The sequence below is a fragment of the Astatotilapia calliptera genome, chromosome 20, assembly GCF_900246225.1.
Source record: "Astatotilapia calliptera chromosome 20, fAstCal1.2, whole genome shotgun sequence".
Lineage (NCBI taxonomy): Eukaryota > Metazoa > Chordata > Actinopteri > Cichliformes > Cichlidae > Astatotilapia > Astatotilapia calliptera.
In genome coordinates, this window is record NC_039321.1 from 17955431 (window position 1) to 17975414 (window position 19984).

Consider the following 19984-nt stretch of genomic DNA (forward strand, 5'->3'; position numbering starts at 1 on the left):
AAAAGCCCTTTGAAGTTGTTGGGGTTTTTCCTCTTCCTTCCTCCCCTCCACTCTCTCAAGACACTGCATTCTGAACTTGGAAGGAAGGAACTTCAAAGGCAACAAGCGGAGGGATCGAACAGAGAAGGCGGATGGGAAGGAGGCGAGAAGAACAGAGTTGATGAGTGAAAGAATAAAAAAAATCAAGTCGCATGGCTACTGAAGCTTCACTCCATGTCTTATGTCATTCCCCCCCCCCCCCCCATCTCAGTTCATCACCTCCTGTCACTTCTTTTCAGCTCAGCATTCACAGCCAATCAGCTGTTAGGAGGCATCAAAGCAGATCAAACCAGGGAAGACAATTGGAAATGCACCACCTGGATATGATTGTGATCCAGCTCATTAAAAAGACCGTGAATCATTTTTATTTTTAGTGTCTAAAGATATTTATAGGCTTGTTACGTAACAGTTTTGTCAGACTGTCTTATCTACAATCTTCACGGATTCTTTCTTCATTCTCGACAGCCCAAAATGATTATATAAGTCCTCTAAAAATACCATGAGTGTGCTAAATATAAATGTGTGTGTGAAGTAATTTTGACTTGAGTAGTTATAGGCTAAACACCACCATCACATGGTTGTGACATCATCCAACACCCTTTTACTCCTTAGCCATACAAGGCTGATGGGGTATTGTCATTACCCCACAGAGCGGGTGGGAGGGCGGCATGGACACTCAGGGTGGGGAATGCGATAACTTGCCATGTAGGTGACGTAGGATTTTGAAATTGATATCATAGGTGTATCTGCTAGGACCCTGAGGGGTAGAACTGGCGGTCACCAGTATTTTTAAATTTTTTTATTCTTAAGCATTGCTTTATAAGGAAATTGGAAGGTACAGCTGATGTGTTTAATTGGAGATAATTTATCTGAATGTTAAGAGCGTGACCACACCTCGTACACTCCTTTTCCAGTTCTCCATCTATACACAACTCCCCTTCACTGCAAGCGGTTTGTTCTCTTTTTGTTGCCCCACCCTCCCTCCCTTCTAAAATTCATTCCCTTCTCATTAGTACATGGGACTCATACTTACTCCAACTGCCATTATCTACTAGAAATGCTGTTAAATCTTAATGAGAATGTGGTGCTAGCTAGATCAGAGGGCGATTACAAGCTTGTTTTGTTTCGCATTTGTTTCACAAGTTACCACACACACTGGGGCCAAGAAAAGGTGAGAATATGTTTGCTATTTTCTGATAGTTTGGCCAGTGGTCCATGTTTTGAGTTTACAGTAGAGGCAGTGGATAACCACAACTTGTAGTTAAACGAGTGACATCATCCATTGGTTTCTGCATGTCATATTGGATGAATTCAGTGATTCAGTCATATTTGAACCAGTAGCCCTACCAATGGGAAGGTCAGTGGACGATTACCCAGCTACAGCACTCTACATGTCAAAGTATCCTTGGGTAAAATACTGAACCCTGATTTGCCCCCAGTGCATCTGTTGGAGTGTGTGTGTGTGAGTGTACTTAGGCATAGGAAAAAAGTGTTTAAATCAGGGATGTCAAACTCCTTTTACTCCACGGGCCACATATGTGGCACTTTGGTCTTAAGTGGGCCAGACCAGTGAAACTGCTGTTTCTGTCAGTAGTTTAACTGCACATTTAATCTCTGAGATATCTCACTATAAGAAGAAGAAGAAGTTTCAACAGTATGTCTCAGTTTTCTCTTAATAATGAAGAAATCCTTTTGGAGTTAATGAAAGAAATCTGTCAGCACAGCTCTTTGGCCTTAAACTGAAAGAACTGAATTTTTTAAATTATGGAAAAAATTCTAATAGCCAAACTGTCCTGTAATTATAAAGCGGAAAGATTTTGTAACACGTAAAAAAAAAAAAAAAATAATAATAATATGGTAATGAAGAAACAGGAACTCTTCTGTCAGATAACCGTTTATCTATTGCTATATTACTCTGGTGTAGTGTGAATGGCTGTGGGGGAGGTCTTTGTCAGTGTGACAAGCTGTAAAATACATAAAGTTAAAAGTTCAAAATGTATTTTCCAAAGCCATCCAGTGGCCATCCAGTGACTGAAGTCTTTGCCGGGCTGTTTCTGGGCCCCAGGCCTTATGTTTGACACCTAGGCCGAAATGAATGTGTCGTTACGAAGGGAAAACTGTCCATCGAGGCCAAAACAACATTTTTTCGGACCAGATTTAAAAACGCTGTTTAGTTGGCTATTTTAACATATCCTGTATGGACAAAAACCCTGATCACCTGCACATAACATCAAGAGGAACTCCTCAGCCATGGAAAACCATGCCATATAGCATAGTCTATGGAGATTGTCTCTCTTTTAGAGGAACCCTTGAGTGGGTATTGGGGAAACTACAGGTTTTGGTCCTCAGCTTTGTCTGTTGGCTTTGTTCCCATCTCACTAAAACATGGTTCCTGTCATGAAACGCTGTGTGGCAGGCAGGAGATGTGGATCTAAAATGCAGGCGCTCAGACTTGAGGTGTTAACTCAAAGTCACAGCTTTATTGGCTGGCAGGAAAAAAAAACCATACAAACTAAACTAAACCGGGAAACAACAAACAAAAAACTCAAAGAGAGACACAGGGCGCTCCACACAGCATGAGGGACGACGCGACACTGACTCAGAGAAACACAGGATTTAAATACAATGGGAAGTAACGAGGGGAATGAGACACAGAAAGAGAGCACAGCTGGGAGAAATCAGAACTGACGAGACAAGGGAGCAAAGTAGGATACACATGAGACACAGACCTTCAAAGTAAAACAGGAATTAGCACAGATGCAAACTAGACTAGGGGAGACAGAGCAACTAAGAAACACAGAGGGCAGCTACTAAATACTCAGAGAACTAAACAGAATACAAGAACACCAACTAAGACACTACACTAAAGAACAAGCTGGGACAACAAAGAGAACTAAGAACATAATACAGAAAACTCAGAGGCACAAGAAACTCAAAACACTGGGTCACTGACCCAGGACCGTGACAGTTCCACTCTATATGAATTAAACTCTCTCACTTTAAGACAGCATCCTTCCAATTGGTTGACCCTTGTGGATAGAAGGTTTAAAAGACAGGAGGCTGGAGCTTCTTCTGTGTGCCGGAGATGACCATATTATAGAGGTCCTCTCTCGCTGACATCACACAGTGCCAACAGTAGAAAGCTGTCTGAAACATGGCATTCAGAGCAGTGAGAGGCCTGAGCTAAAGAATCACATAACAGGGTCAATTTAAATATGGCGGCATAACCATTATGGTACGGATTAAGACTGCATGTTGCTGTCACTTTAAACAGTGTAACATGTTACCAGTGAGGTATGTAATGGTATAGAATTAGTTGATATGGATAACTGATATTTAAAAAACAATATCCATCAGTTATTGTTGATTAGAACTGGAAATTAGCATTACATGTACTATTATTAAATTAGTATTAGTACATAATGTTGCAATATAACAATTTAGCCATTTCGACATCCTGATGGTGCGGAAACCGTTTGAGGCGAGATACTAAAACCCCCCATAAATATTTCTAACTCCTGGCATCCATGTGGAAGCAAACCCCTGCAGTTTTCAGTCCAACGCAGAGCAGCGGAGTGGAAAGGTGTGAACATGAATGCACTGAGAGATCACCATGTCCTGTCTATAATGTAATAAAGCTGTTTGAGGTCTGCCCTTTTCTCTGCTACTGTGTCTAAACCTTGGCCTGCTGTCCTCCTATATAATGGACGGCCTGGCTTGCTGATATACAGAGCTTTTATTAGTGCTGAGACCAAGCCTGCTTTGTGTGTGTGTGTGTGTGTGTGTGTGTGTGTGTGTGTGTGTGTGTGTGTGTGTGTGTGTGTGTGACAGAGAGAGAGAGAGAGAGAGAGAGAGAGAGAGAGAGAGAGAGAGAGAGAGAGAGAGACTTCAGTGTTAGTATGTGGACTGCTGAGGGGGCACTTTGCAAGATGTTGCTGCCGCCAGGGTTCACTGGCCCACTTGGCACAGAGCTTTTCTTTTTTATTTCTTTCAGTTTGGTTGTTCACTGTAAATTTTCTCTGTTTTAAATTAAAAGTTGTTGCTTATGTACGCTGCATATGGTTATACGGTACCGTGTACGTAGAAATGTACACATTTTACAAAACTGTAGACTTTGTCTTAAAGATTTGTGTTTACTGAGCAGGGCAAAACAATGTGTGAGCACAATGCCCAAGTAGCCCTCATAGTAGAGCTGCCACAAACAATGATTTTGATAGTTGATTAGTCTACTAATCAGATTATGGACATAAAACGTACAGCTTATTGCACCAGCATGCATCTGCTCTTATATAACTATCATTAGCTTACAGCTTGAAGTGTTTAAGGTATGTGCTAACTAAAAATAAAGACAAGATGATAGTTTTTCTTTTTAATTTTAATGAAATTTGCAGATTGTCTCAGTGAAGATTAATAAACTCAGCTGTCTGCTCCTTGCTATCTAAAATATAACAGGACACTTCTACCATCTCACAATTCTGTTTAATCAGTTTTCTGTTTGACGTTCATTCAGCTGTGTGAAAACTATAACTTTAATCTCAGCCAAACTGATTTACTCAGGAACAAATAAAACATTGAAAAAAGCCAAACAATAAAATTTTTAAGTTATCTAAGTGATTTATATATCATGTTTAACCTGAGTAGCGAAAGATGGCGGGGATCTGAAAACGATTTGCCAGGAGTTTGTTGTTCTCGCCAGCTCTAGTGAGCCTTGAACCGCCGGCCAACTAACTATTGAGCTGGTGGGTAACAGACGTCTCTGAAAACAAGCACTTTTGCAAATATGTGGTGTCTTGATAAACCAAGCAGATATTTGAAGTTTACACAGTTACATTCTCACCTGAAAATATCTTAAAAGTTTATTTTGTGACCCAGAAAGAGTAAGAACAGTAATATCTCAACTAACTAGCTGCCGCCATTGTTGGAAACTTTAATTGGCTGGGCCGCACTATGAATTCTGGGATAGGCTGGGCCACAAAGGATGAACTCGACCCATCCTTCAAATCTTGGGAAATGAAGGACAAATTTGTCAGCTGCATTTGTCAGAGTCTTCGAATTTGGACAGTCTCCGTCGCATCGCTGTAACATAATCGGCCTACAAATGCGGCCTCAGGAGGATGCAGTCCATGAATTTGGACACAGCTACGATACCGGAGATTGCGTCTTCTTCTTTGCGGTTTAACGGCAGCTGGCATCCTTGTTCATGCAGTGCTGCCATCTTCTGTTTCAGTCCATTATTACACTCATAAATCCTACTGACAGAGGCGCCCTGGGGCGCCCTGGGGCTGCCCTGGGGCGCCTCTGTCAGTGCGCCCCAGGGCAGCTGTGGCTACAATGTAGCTTGCTGTTGCCTGTGTGTGAATGGGTGAATGACTGAATGTAGTGTAAAGCGCTTTGGGGTCCTTAGGGACTGAGTAAAGCGCTATACAAATGCAGGCCATTTACCATTTACTACTAATTCCTACATCTTTCAGGATCTTACAAAGCTTCAAATGACCCGTCGACTATTAAATTAGTCGTCAACGATTTTGATAGTCGACGTAATTGTGACTAGTCGACTAATCGTGGCAGCCCTAGTTCATAGGTGTGGTTAGTTCATTGGTGATTTACTAAAGCTGTCTTCTAACACAAGCGCAGTTGACCCATTTCAATATCAAGTGCAAAAAAAAATAAAACATGCTTTTTTCTGTGTTAAATATTAGCACCAATATCAGTTTGTGTGCTCGATTTAAACATTCTCCTCCCTGTATTTTGCGTTTTGAGAAAGGAACTCCCTTAAATATGCACATGCAGCAGGAGCAGTCACAAAAATCTGTGAAATTCCACCTCCCTACATGCAATTTTGTCACTGCATCCCTTTGTAAATACCAAGCGTAGCTTCATGTAGTACTTTACAAGTACTTTAAAGCTGCAAATGAAAACACTGCAAATAGTGATGCATGTAAGAAGGAAATTCTCTACTGTGGCCACATCATCTACTTCTTCCAACTCAGATGGAAAAACTCCCAGTTAGCTCTTACAGTATGCTTCATGTTTTCCAGAATTTGGCTGAACATTTAAGTAAAGCCATGTACATTTTACAATTCATCCTGCTACTTCTATCAGCAGTCACATCATCAATAAATGACCAGTGACCCACTTCTACTGTCAGCCATACATATCCATGCTGTAATATTGCCTCGACCATGTTTAACAGATGGTGGTATTCTTTGGATCATTAGCTGTTTCTCTGCTTCTCCATACTTTTCTCTTCCCATCATTCTGCTACAAGCTTATCCTGTTTATCGGCTACAAGTTTGTCTTGTAGCAAGTATCACATAAAGACACCCAAGAGTTATATGGAAAAAAAAATCTTACATCTTTGATGCTTTGTATAAGGCTGGCATCCTTGGTGCCAGTATGAATCTGAAGAAGTGTATTTGTCTTTTTGAGAATTTTTGGGAGTACGTTTTAGGAGATTTTCTTTTGTTGGGAAAGATGACCTACTATGATTTATTATGGTGCAGTTTGTGGATTTTGAAATTTGTCTGAAAAGCTAAAGTTATTTTGAAAAAGTGTAAGGAACTTGTTTGCTGTGGGGTGTCAGAAATGTCTTAAATAAACAGCAGGAACAATATGAATTTAAAATGAATGTGAAATTTCATACAGAAGATATCAGTCACAACATTAAAATCTCACTGTTGCTCTGCCTCATTGGGCATGTACCCTTGCCAGTGTGTCTGACATCAGCAATGTTGGCAGGGGATCCTTTGGGTTCTGTGGATCAGGCTTGTTCAGCCATATAAAGCATGGATGTGAAGAGTTTAAGCTTTTGGATGTGTACCTTGAACTGCTCCTGAGCAGATTTTGTGGGTTGGTAGGGCTTAGAGAAGCCTTAGTTTTGTTGTTATAATCTGTGTGGTTGGACTAAACAATGCTTGGGTTGATATTGATATTGATACTCCAAAAAATTAAAGGATTTTTTTTTTCAAAATAATCAGATCTCAAAGGGGAAGTGAAAAGATTATGTGGCAGACTAGTCCATGTTTTGATGACTATGCTGCTCAACCCACAAATGCTTTTCCTTGTAAATGTGGAACCATTTAGGAGGATACGATGAGATTTTTCAACAGTATAACATTTATTACCAAAAAGCATTGTTACAACAAACAAATAATCAGCCAAACACAAATTTCCCTCCTTTTTTGGGCCAAGCCTACGTTGTTGCTACTAACTACACATCAATGAGATGTAAGACTTTGTTTCTCACTCCTGCACAGACACACACACATACACAGAGAGCGACAATGATGAGACGGGTCAAAGAAATCCATTATTCAGCTGTTAGGATATTTTTAGAAACACCCCAGTGACTTTGGAATTATTTATTAAGTGCCTGATAATTAAAACATGTACGTTTGGTTGGGAAAGCCAACCAGAAATCTCAGAGAGTGAAAGACACAGAGAAGGAAAGAGTGAGCAAGAGGCAGGGAGACTTTTTCTCGCTACATCTCTCTCTGTCTTACATACACACACAGACACATATACATCTCTTTAAATACATATATATATATATATATATATATATATATATATATATATATATATATATATATATACATATGTAAAAAAACTCGACCACTGCAGCATTTATTTAAATCTACTGTGCATGTGCACACATGCTGCATGGATGCACACAGCCACATTAACTGCAGAAGCAAAAACAAAAAAAGAAAAGAAAGAAAAAATAAATACATAAAAAAAATACATAAAAAAACACCACACTGCCTCAAGAGAAGAAAAGAGAAAACGTTCTCATTAATCATTCAGCTCTCACACCATCATGTACACATTTACCCGTTGTCTCACACAGTTGCGAGAACAGATGTGTGTGTGTGTGTGTGGGGGGGGGGCAAGATACACACAAAGCATACCATCAGCACGCACATGCAAATGAATTTGCTGTGTTTTGCTCCCTCGCGTTCTGCCTCTCCTTCCATCACATGCACACACTGTTACGCACTCTTTCTGCTGCTCTCTTGCTTTCCTTCAGAATCCTTGTAAGAACAAAAACGGACAACAAGGAAAAACAGAGAGAAACCGAGAAAACTCAAGCTGCTTCACCAGAAAAACAACTGTGTTCACTGTTTGTACAAGAAGGAAAAAAACAACATTTTCCCTTTCAGAGTCAGGACCAACAACATATGTAGGGTGACGTTACTAGAACTCTAGTACTAACTCTAGTAGGGTCTAGTACCAAAATCATTTGCAGTGCTCGGTGATTCTAACTTGTAGTGACGTCAAAATTGATTGTTCCTGCATCTGTGACAGCCCATGAGATGGAAAGGTCATCATCTGCCTAATTCTGCAAGTCCCCAAGGACTGGATCTCCTCCAGCAGCACATTACATTATGTTCTTGTAAGTATTATATTCACTGTGGATATTATTATCAACACGTGTAGCTGTATTAAGTAGTTGCAACATAATAAGCAATGAAATTCTTCTTCTGCATGACTGGAGTTCAAAACTGCATTTTTCTATTGTAGATGTGGAGAAACTATCAGTGAACCTCAAATTTATAACAGTCTTTCCAAAATAGCTGAGTAAAAAGAGAACGCAATCATATGCAAAGACTAACTTTGAGTGAAAAAAAGCACACACAGCACGATTTCCTTTCAAAATTGTAAACATGTTAAAAAAGAAAAGAAAATGAAATTAAGTTTACATTTTGAACAGTATATTCTTATTTTGCTCTGGAGACCTAACCTTGGTGTACTCCAGCTTTCATCCAGAGTCAGCTGAGATAGGCTCCGCCTCCTCCCTTCTCTGAATTGGACGAGACATTAACAAAATGGATGAATAGATGTTTATTCTCATTGTGAATGTAGATTAATTTGACACAGTTTTTGTTTTTAAAAAGTTGAGCCTGGACATGTTTCCTAACAGTTTTTTCTTATTATAAGAGCAGTTAGAAAAAAGTCTGGAGGAGCTGAATGAATTTCCACTATTAATCTAAGCAGTAAGAGCGAATGAATATTGGAAAATTTAAACCCAATGCAGAAGCACTGCAGTGAGCAGTGAATGTAATTACTCAAGATTATTTATATAAAAGTATATCTCCTATGACCATTTTTTTTAGATTATTTGCACTGTGGTTACTCAGTGGTTCCACATCTATAGATGAGCTTTTCTTCACCCTTCCTCCAAACACCTCTGCTTTTTGCCTCAGTATCTGTTAGACTAATTCTACAGGTCATTTATTTCCATGACATTCAGACTGGAAGCAAAACTATACCCCCACAAGATCTTAACTTTACCACAGAGCCCACACACACACAAACACACACACACACACACACACACACACACACACACACACACACACACACACACACACAGAGTTATGCTGAACAGTCCCTGACAGGTTGTTTCTCCCTACACGGCTCCTCCCCTGTGCCACAGCCCATGTCCTGCTTAGTTCTGTTTAATATTGCAACAGCCAAGGTCAGATGTGAAAGAAGGATAGTGGACTGAACTGATGGAGATGGGAGTGAGAAAGGGAGCAGTTGAGCTCTACGATTAACTTGGTACCTTCCTGTTCCTCCACCTCTCATTGCCAGAGGGATGCAGGAAAACAGGAGGAGGGTGGAGTGAGAAGGTAGTTGATGGGTGAAGTGACCTCGCCATCTCTGTGAGAAGTAAACGCTGAAATCCTATTTGAATTTCCTCTGAGGTTCTTAGACTAAATTCATCTTTGTTCAAGTAAGGTGAATTAAAAACTAAAGTGCTAGCCATTTTCCCAGGAGCATTTTCCACTGAATTAATCTAAATCCAAGCAAAGGTGTGAGCAGAGAAGCTATTCACAGACCTACAGTGCTTTGGGGAAATCTAGCCCTCCACTTGTTCCTTTGTGTGAAGAAGGAAAAAAACTGCAGTTTAGTCTAGATTCTAAGTGTAAAATGATCCCATTATTCACATTCCCATCCAGGTGTGACACAACTGGGGGAAGATGGGAGGAAAATCACCTATTAGCATGTGGCTGTTGATTCTCTATTGGCCCTAACCCACTTTTGGAGCTTTTGGTTTGGATTGTAAACTGAACATTTCTTTGTTTAAGTGCAGTCCCTGATCAATTATCAATAGGGTCTGTGCAACAAGAAAAGTGGAACTGAGATGCCATTTGGATGTGATTTGTCTCTGCAATAATCTTTTCTGGCATCGTTGTATTTTTACTCAGTTGTATATAGCATTCGTATTCTATTTTTATCTTATTGTATATTTTTATTCTATTTTATTCTACTGTATATAGTATATTATTTTATTCTATTCTGTACAGCTGTGTACTGTATTTATTCTTATTGTATTCTAATTTTTGCGTCATAACTTTTGCACTGTCCACTTCCTGCTGTGACAAAACAAATTTCCCACGTGTGGGACTAATAAAGGTTATCTTATCTTATCTTATCTTATCTTAGAGGAAATTTGGCGATTTGACTTTTTATTATTTGTGATGGTGCATGTTTTCAGACTAGTCTGAAGCATGTGTCGCTGTCAGTAATACTTGTAATTACATCTAAAATTCACCTACATTTTTTAAGCCAACTTTAAATTCTGGTGAGTTAACTGACCAAATATGGAAATATTTTATACCCCACTTCTCCCCTTAGCACCCTGATGAAGCTCAACCCAAGCATCAGAATGATTAGGAGAGGTAATTTAAGTAACTTTGGATGTGGTGTGGCTGTTAGTCCCGGGGGTTGATCTGAGTATTGCAGAAACTGCTGATTCACTGGGATTTTCCCTTGCAACCATCTCAAGGGTTATTTCCAGCAGCTTGTTGAATCTAAATTATTGTGATGTTACCTATTGGGTTGTAGACCTTTTTCACAAACTATGACGAGTGAGGGAAGGGTTTGAATATGAAATCAAGACACTTCAAGCTTCAAAAGGAGCACAGGCCATTGCTGGCTCTCCCAGCGGTCTCGGCTCTGCCTGATTTCCCCACCCGAGCCTCTTTGCTTTGAATTTGCCCTCAGTGATTCTCTAATAGTCTTGTCTTCTGGTCTAGATGTCGTCATACCATCCCAAACCCTTATCCTTGGAGAGAAGTGGTCCAAATTTCTATGGCCTCTGGTAGAAGGTGGCCACACATGCAAACTCCACATAGACAAGCCTCCAGTAGATGATGGATTTGAACCCAGGAAAATCTTGTTTTGAGGCAAAAGTGCTAACCACCACACCACCCTAAAAACCATATATTATTAAATGAACATGATGCTGCATTAGATAAGACCTCAAATCTATGACTGACACCATAAATTAATTAGAAAAGTGTTCACTGAGGTCATAGATCATGTACTGCCACCTGCTGGCGATAGATTACAGAACACACATTTAAGTCCCTGCACTGGTTTGACTTTTCACACCCTGAGACTACATCCATGATTTCTTTAATTTATATATATAGCACATGATTCTTCACTAATTACATATTCTTATTGCATAGTAGTCTTAGTTGGTACATGATAAATAAATTCCTAAACAGAAGCCAATTGAGACTGTTTCTTTGGCTCGTGTCAATTCTTAATTCTTGATGGCATTGATTCAACACGGTGCTGGAAACATTCTTTAGACATTTTAGTCCATACTCACATGATAGTATCACACACTGTATTGTAGATTAGGCCATAGAGTAAGCTAAAGTTCTTTAAGAAAAAAAAATACAGTCACATTTCTGTAAATACTTAAAGTTCTTGGAATTGTTCTCATACAGCTATGGAGCACTTTTTCAATACTTTGCATTCGGCTGATCAACCACTAGCCTAAATGCTTTTCATGCTAACATTGACGAGCTTTGCAGTGGATGAGGGTTTTGTTGTTCGGCCATCTCTTGAAGCATACAAGACCATCAGCAGGATGTGGACATACTTGATATAGTCAGGATAGTTAATATGCATGATTACATACACAATATAACATAATTAAGTGGGCAAGCTTTGTAATACAGAATTAAGCCCAAAGATAACTGAATAACAAGCTACTGTGACATAGTTTTGCTTCGCGATCCAGGCCCCTGTTTTAGCACAGCAGGATTTTGTGATTCCAGTTGAGTGTACGTAAAAGACAACTCTGGCCTATTTTTAGCTTATAGGTGCCAGTACACACTGTGTCAGCGTGCTCTGCCAAGACTCCCACATCTCAGTGTTTTGAACCATGTTCCAGTTTCTCCTTTTATCTTCAGTTTTACCAATACTTAACCAGTAGGTCCCACTAGTTTCCTGACTGGACTAAACACTTACCCAGAATATAGGACAAAACCGCAGTGAGAAAATCGCTGACCTGTGTAGATGTGTGAATGTGTCTGCAGTTTCAGCTGATGGAAACACGAGGAGATGTTTCTATTTAATCTTCTTGTTCCTATAGCACACTCTAAGTGACCAGCAATATTCTGGCTCAAACTGATACCTTTTGGTTCATTTAGGCCAATCTGAGCCACCAGCGGTTCAGATTGGCTCTTACTGTATTTACTGTGGTACAGTCTGTCACTGTTCTGTGCCAGCAGACCTGCTGCTGCAACCAGCAGGGCAGAGGGGATGATTAAATGATCATTTTCAAGGTGGTGAGTGGCATTCGGCCAGCCTTCTAGACGACTTACATTTGCCACAAATCATATGAGTCCACAGAAAAGATAAAAAAAACCCACTCAGTAACTTTGATCTGTGCTCACAAATTAAAAGCAGAATATCAAAGAGGAAATAAAACTGACATTTTATAACTATATATAACCATATTTTATAATTTTACCATATAAGATTAGCTATCTTATATGGTAAGCAATAAATTCTGGATCTAATCTTCCATCCTTTTTTTATACGACTTACAAAAGTAATGTATTTGGATCTTTAGAGAGGGACATACAACCCTTTCGCCATAAAAAAGAACCTTTATGTAGCAAATCTTCAGTTTTTGTTAATTTTGTTCAACAAAGATTTCTAAATCATCAGGACGCCTGAGGGCATTGGATGGTGGACATGAAGGGGCGTTTATCTGTTGTTTCAGTAGACTCAGGACTGCTACATTGATTTGATGCACTTGATTCCTCATACTGCTTAATTCTTATGTATACTGCTCAAAAAATTAAAGGAACACTTTGAAAACACATTGGATGTCAACTAGGGAAAAATCATGCTGCATCTATATACTGATATGAACTGGGTAATGTGTTAGGGGAAAAAAGGATGCCGCATCATTTGATGGAAATGAAAATGATCAACATACAGAGGGCTGAATTCAAAGACACCCCAAACATTAAAGTGATTTTCTGAAAGTGACTTATGTTGACAACATGAGACAATAGATGGAGTCCTGAGGATCTGATCTCCAGATCTGGACCAGGCCATCACTGAGCTCCTGGACAGTCTGAAGTTCAACCCGGTGGTGTCAGATGGAGCGAAACATAATGTCCCAGAAGTATTCTGTTGGATTTAGGTCAGGTGTGTATGGGGACCAGTCAGTGGTATCAGTTCCTTCATTCCTTCATCCTCCAGGAACTGTCTGCATACTCTTGCCAAATGATGAAGTGCACTGTTGTGCACCACCAGGAACCAGGGGAGGATCTGACAATGAGTCCAAGGATTTCATGGGCCTGTGAATAGGGCCCACTAGAGGATGTGGGGTCCTCAGGCCAGCCTCATAAAATCTGTTTCAGATTGTTTGGTCAGTGACATTGACACGAGTGTCCTCCTTGAGGTCATTTTGTAGCTTTGGCAGTGCTCAGCCTGTTCCACCTTGCACGAAGGGGCAGACACTGGTCCTGCTGATGGGTTATGGACCTCCTGGAGGAGGTGGCCTACCTGTTTCAGGTAACTTAGAGCGAATGCTATAGAAATGTGAATTTTGTAGTACTTTGCCTCTGTAATGCAATTTTTTTGTTAATTTATACTTCTGCTTTTTTAGGTCGTTTTTTAGAAATGCCACTGGTGATATTACAAACCCAAACCCTATTAAATGGGAATATTTAATTTTTAAATCATGCGGCCATGTCTTGCAATCAGGAGACAAAGAAAGCAAAAATTCTGAAGCATTAAAAACTTTACACTTTTTCCTAAGTGTTTTTTGCCTCTCTCTAAAACAAGGGTTTGGTAGGGTTAAGATTAGGGTCATCAACAATGATAACTTATATCTCACAGAGTTAAGAAACATAGTTTGAGGTGTTTTTAGGAAAATCAACCAGTCTCATTTCAGTTTATAAAATGTATTTACCCAATCATCTCTAATAAAAACATTTATATCTGCCTCACATTCAGATTTTCTTAATAGCTCCACAAACCTATTTTTTTTTACAATCCCCCGTTCATAACGTAACAGCCACAGAACACAACTTCTGAACTGTAAAAGGAACCACTAAGCGTACACTCATCAGCCACTGTATCGGATACACGTATTCAACTGTTTATTAATGCAAATTTCTATTTAGACAATCACATGGTAGCGACTCAATGCATTCAGACATGCTGATGACTCGCTGAAGTTCAAATTGAGCACCAGAATGAAGAATGTTTAAAGTGGGTTTAATGTGCCATGTTTGTTGGGACCAGACACGTGGTCTGAGAACTGCAAAACTGCTCATCTGCAGAGATTTTCTCACTCAACCATTTCTAGAGTTTTACAGAAAATGGTCTAAAAGGTAAAATATACAGAGAGCGACAGTTTGTAGGCAAAAATGCACTGTTGGAGTCAGAAATCACACAAGAATGGCCAGACTGCTTCAAGCTGAAGGCAACAGGAACTCAAATAACTAGTAGCTACAACCAAGTATGCAGAAGAGCATCTCTAAATGGATAACATGTTAAACCTTGATGCAGATGGGCTACAGCAGCAGATGACCAACTGGGTGCAGCTGCTGTCAGCTGAGAACAATAACTGAGAGGAGATTCACATCAACCGACAAATCTACAGTAACTGTATGATGCTATGTCTGTGAAGGTTCTCAGTCATCCAGGTCATCCAGTCAAAGGAGCTTGCAAAGAAAAGCGTCTGGAGATTGGGACCCACACCAAGTTTTGCACCTTGGCTCAGGCGATTAGAGGACCATCAGGGGGTCCTTTTGTCCCTCTTTGGGGGGTTACTCCCACTAGGTTTAAATCTGGGACTCCCCACCATTTGACCTTAGAACTGAAGAAGCTTCTAGGATGAGAGGTGAAACGTCTTCAAGCAACTTAAAGAAGTCCAGACGCTTTTCTTTGCAAGCTCCTTTGACTGTATGATGCTATCACATGACTATGGACTAAAATCTCTAAAGAATATTTCCAGCACCATGTTAAATCAAAACCACAAAGAACTGAGTATTAGTGTTTGCTAATTGGTTAGCAGCTGGTCTTTAATCCATCTATTAACAGTATTTGGATGATAAATCTGTAACTGATACTGATGAAACTATGCAAATGTTTAGAAAATAGGCACCCTGTTGGATTAAAATGAACTGACTTGCTATTATAAAGTTGTATCTGAAGAGCACATAAACTGTATTAGATGTATTACACTCCTTGATCTTTCAATTGAGGTGTTTTCAGTAAAATCAAGTACCTATTCATGTTGTCTGCTTCTACAAAAGTGTGAAAGAATAAGTCGTTCTAACAAGCTCATTGGAATTAGATACCACTATTGCAACGAGCAAGTTTATGAGGTTTCTTGTATTATTACAAAGTGGAAACCATAGCAAGTGAGCCATGAATGAGCCAACCACGTGAAGTTACAGAGCAGGGTTGCAGACTGCTGAGTTACATTATTCATATTAGCCACGAAAGCTCTGCTGACTCAATAACTGCAGACTTCCAAACATCCTCTGGCATTAACATCAGCACAAAACCTGTGCACCAGGAGCTTCACAGCTTAGCACCTCCTGTAGGTGTATGTGGCCCAGCACTTTTGTTCATAGAGCTTAAATTCAGGAAAAGGTTGTGGTTTGTTTTAAAATGTCATGACTTAAGAGTAAGGCCACCCTAGCACCACATGTGTGTCACCAGACCACATGTACATGAGACACCAGCAGCTCTGACTGAACAACAGTGTTCACTGATCCGTGATTAAAATTTTACAAGACAACAACTAAGAAAGGCAGATTTCCTTTTACCCACATTCTTATGTAAAACATTAGAATCTTTCCTCATAAAAAGCTCCTTGCTGTTGTTGTGCTTGATTAATTGTGTGCGGGAAAACTGAGGTTCAATTTCTATTAAGCCATACGGGTTTTGATAAAGAAAGCAAAATCTGTACCTCTGCTGTTGTGTCTGATTCCTGCTGATTTCGACACACTCGGCACAACAGAGGACAGAGTGGGCAGATGAGGATGAGGAAAAGAACAATACAGGAGGAAAAAAAGTGCTGATCTCTTTCTCTCTGCTTCCCCGTCATCCTCCCTCCCTCTCATTCAGTATGCTGACTGTTTCTGTACAGAAAACTGACTCCCACGCTATTCTGCCTGGCCTATTTATCACATTGATCAGCTTATAAAGAAATCAGATATACACTGGAGGCTCGCTAGGAGAACTGCTTATATGAGACGGATCATGAATTTTTCTTCTTTTTTTTTTAGCACCCTCTGAGATGCACTGCACCGAGCTCACTTTACTCATTGCTCCAATCTTGCTAACGTGGTCATCTCATCATAAATGTGCTGACAGTTTTTCTTACACAACAGTCACAAACAAAAGAAACAACACAGAATACAAAATTTCTAAGTGTATATTGTTAGCCAAAACACAACAAATGGGAACAAAAATGTGACCCAAAACACAATGAAGGGTCTGTGTTATGTTCGCTAAAACACCACAGATAGTAACAAATTCACGTTAGATAAGAGGCTGTGGTTTCTTTTATTCCTTTCTTTTATTTTGATTTATTTTTTATTCCAGCTTCTCAAATAAGTATTTAATTTAGATTGCCACTGGTCTCTTGTAATCGTGCATCTTTTGTTGTTTGCTCATTTAAAAATCCTTCCATAGGCTAATGGCTAATGCCATTAAATGTCAGGAAACATGCAGTAATGCCTGGAGATGAACCTCTGGTAATCGCAGACATCCTGATCTTCCTTCCAGTGACGGGTGATATTTAAGCGATTCCAAAAAAAGAAAAAAAAAATCCCTTGTTTCTACTACAGCACCATCTCAGTAAGCATCTACAGTTGTGGCAGCCACACAGATCTAAACTGAACCGTCGAAGCTACGTCTGTTCTTCCACATCCCAAGAAGACAGCAGGAACTCAGTGTGTCCATGTGTTTGGAAAAGCCACCATTTGTCCCTAATCATTTCTAAGTGTAATCTAACAATCTAACCACAAAGAAGGGACAAAGCATCTCTCCCCTGAACACAGTAATCCAATCGACCGGGTATCATCCCTGAAAATAGCAACAGGGCCCGTTATAAGCCCTCAGTCACAGCAATTCACATCTCCGTCGCATCGCACATATCACACCCGACCTCATCATATCCTCTACAAACGGGTGGAGTGAGTGAATGAATGGCATTTGCATTACATCGGCATAAAGCAGTGATCCTGCCGCTTTCCTTACAGATGCTGTGGTGTATCCTCAGAATATCAATGCTTACGTTCTGGGGAGCTCCAGCTGCCTGCCTTATTGCTTCCAGTGCGCTTCGCTAAAATGTATTCCTACTGTCTCCCGGCTGTCATTGCAGGAGTTTAAAAATAAACAAATAAATATATTGGAATAAAATTTGTATTTCACCTCTAATAAGATGCAAAATGAGTCATAGCCTATACACCCCTAAAGACTACACCTTTCACCTTTCTCATTCGAGAAGTCAGGAGATTTTCCCGAGTCTACGGAGGCTTGAGCCGCTGACTCTCAGCACTCTGACCTCACACGTCTCCCTTGTTTTGTAATCGTTTTGAACATTTTCCTATAAGGTTGCATTGTTACGATACCTTCCGTTATCTAAGAGAGCCCAGCGGATTTTAAGTGGCTATCCATTTTTACGTGAACATTATCATTATTATTTTAAAGACCAGAGCCTTGGTGAATCCATCCTTGAACACAGCAACACCAACACCAGTGGTTGCTGCAAATGAAGCAGAAATGCCAGATTGGTTTGGGGGTGTTTTTCACCTGATTACGTTTCTTTGGTTCCCCGCGACTCCAAACACACTTTCCATTCTAAGCGACACATGGCACAAACATTGGGGGGATGCCTACCGCACAGCAGCTGCATCCAGGCGCAGGTCTTGTAAACGGTGGAGGTGTTGCAGAAGAAGAAGAGTGCCATGCAGGCGATGCAGCTGAGGATCAGCACCATGGACAGCAGCACGAACACTGAGGCCGCCTTGAAGGCTCCGGACGGGATGGAGCTGAAGTCGGAGAAGCTGCCCACGCAGGTGAGCTCCCGGCTGGGCGACGGCCCGGTACCCACGCAGTAGTGGAAGAGGCCGAAGTAGCCGGCCTGCGGCGTGTTGACGCTGTCGCCGATCCAGTAGGGCTGGATGAACACCACCACATTGACGATGGCGAAGCAGATGGTGAAGATGGCCCACAGCACCCCGATGGCTCGGGAGTTGCGCATATAATTGTCATGGTAGATCTTGGAGGCTTCTTGGGAAGGCAACATGTTTGGTCGTTTTTTTTCTCCCCTCTCCTTCTTCTTAGATATTTTTTACACCCCCGTCCCGCTTCTTCTTTACACTCTCATATATATATATATATATTTTTTTTTAAAAAGATGTAAAAGATGTAAAAGCCCCCGCACAGCTCGACACACCTCACTATTCAGATAATCTCTTCTCTTCTACACGAAAGCTAATGTTTCCCTCGCTTTGGCTGTTTCTTGGCTGTTAAAAGGGCCTACATAAGCACACGATAAAACCAGACCTCCACATATGTGTGTGATCTTACAAGACTACACATAGTGGGGGGGAAAGAATAATGGGAATGCTACATTGAAGCAATACAAAAATCATAGCCTACCTATACTCCTAATGAATAATTTACTAACACCAGTGATTCAACATTGCTGTCTAAGGCTCGTTTCCTCAGGGCTACACTATAAATGATTAACAATTAAAAAAATCACAATAGGATTTCCCCCCCCTTTATTTCACAGTCGCTGGGTGGAGGGGGTTAAAGCTGCTTTTCCATCCTCATCCATCAGTCCAGAGCTGTCTTCATCATGATGTCCTTTTATTACCATCCGTGAGATGAGATGCCTGTAGCGCCAGCGGTGGACCCCCGTTTTTAGCTTCCCAGGGATCCGCGGGGTGCTCCCCTTCCTCTGCTCGCCTCTACTGTCCACGCAGCATGTGGGGGGAGGGAGGGGGGCAAAAAAAAATCAAACGCGGTGAAACGAAAAAGGGAAAACCAAAAAAAAAAAAAAAAAAAAAAAGATGGAGACCAGCCTTTAACACGAGCCCTCTGTCAAATTTCAACAGTCCTTTCTCGTAAATCCGACATCCTCCACCGCCTCGACTCCATTATCATCGTGCTTTTTGTCGCCTTTATCCAGTGTGTCTCAGACCTCTCTCTCTCTCGCTTTCTCCGTCCTCCTCCTCCTCCTCCCGTCTCTCTCTCTCGCTCTCCCTCTCTCTCTGCGCGCCCCCCGAAAGATGCTGATGTTGTACTGATGACAGCGCTGGAGCGCGTTCACGTAAGCGGGCGCAGCAGCAGCATAAGGGGTGGAGAGGCGTGGGGGGCGGATTTGCATCAGAGCGCGTCTCAGCCTTTCTTCACCTTAAATTTGAAATCACACCAACAAATATTCCGGACCCACAGTGACCACCACGATGGTGTCACCCACGGATTCAAACCATTCCAGTTCTATCATGAACGGGCTAATTTGCAAAATCTAAATATGAAATACAGACTTTTTTTCATGTTACATAGCATCCCCCCCGTTTTTGTGCTCTTGGGGTGTTTCAGGAGGCAGAGCAGGTCATCTACTAACGGGGAGGTTGTTGGTTCG

At 40.8% G+C, this 19984-nt stretch overlaps 1 protein-coding gene across 1 annotated transcript in view; it reads right to left on the reverse strand.

The window, feature by feature from the left end:
• The window catches only part of LOC113013303 (LHFPL tetraspan subfamily member 4 protein-like), a 37939-nt gene extending 18568 nt beyond the window's left edge, over positions 1 to 19371 (reverse strand). Inside the window, exon 1 of the mRNA XM_026154105.1 lies at positions 18229 to 19371. Within this exon, the coding sequence (XP_026009890.1) occupies positions 18229 to 18637 (409 nt within the window). The 5' untranslated portion in view covers positions 18638 to 19371. The remainder of the gene's footprint in view (positions 1 to 18228) is intronic.
• Positions 19372 to 19984: the final 613 nt, after the last annotated feature.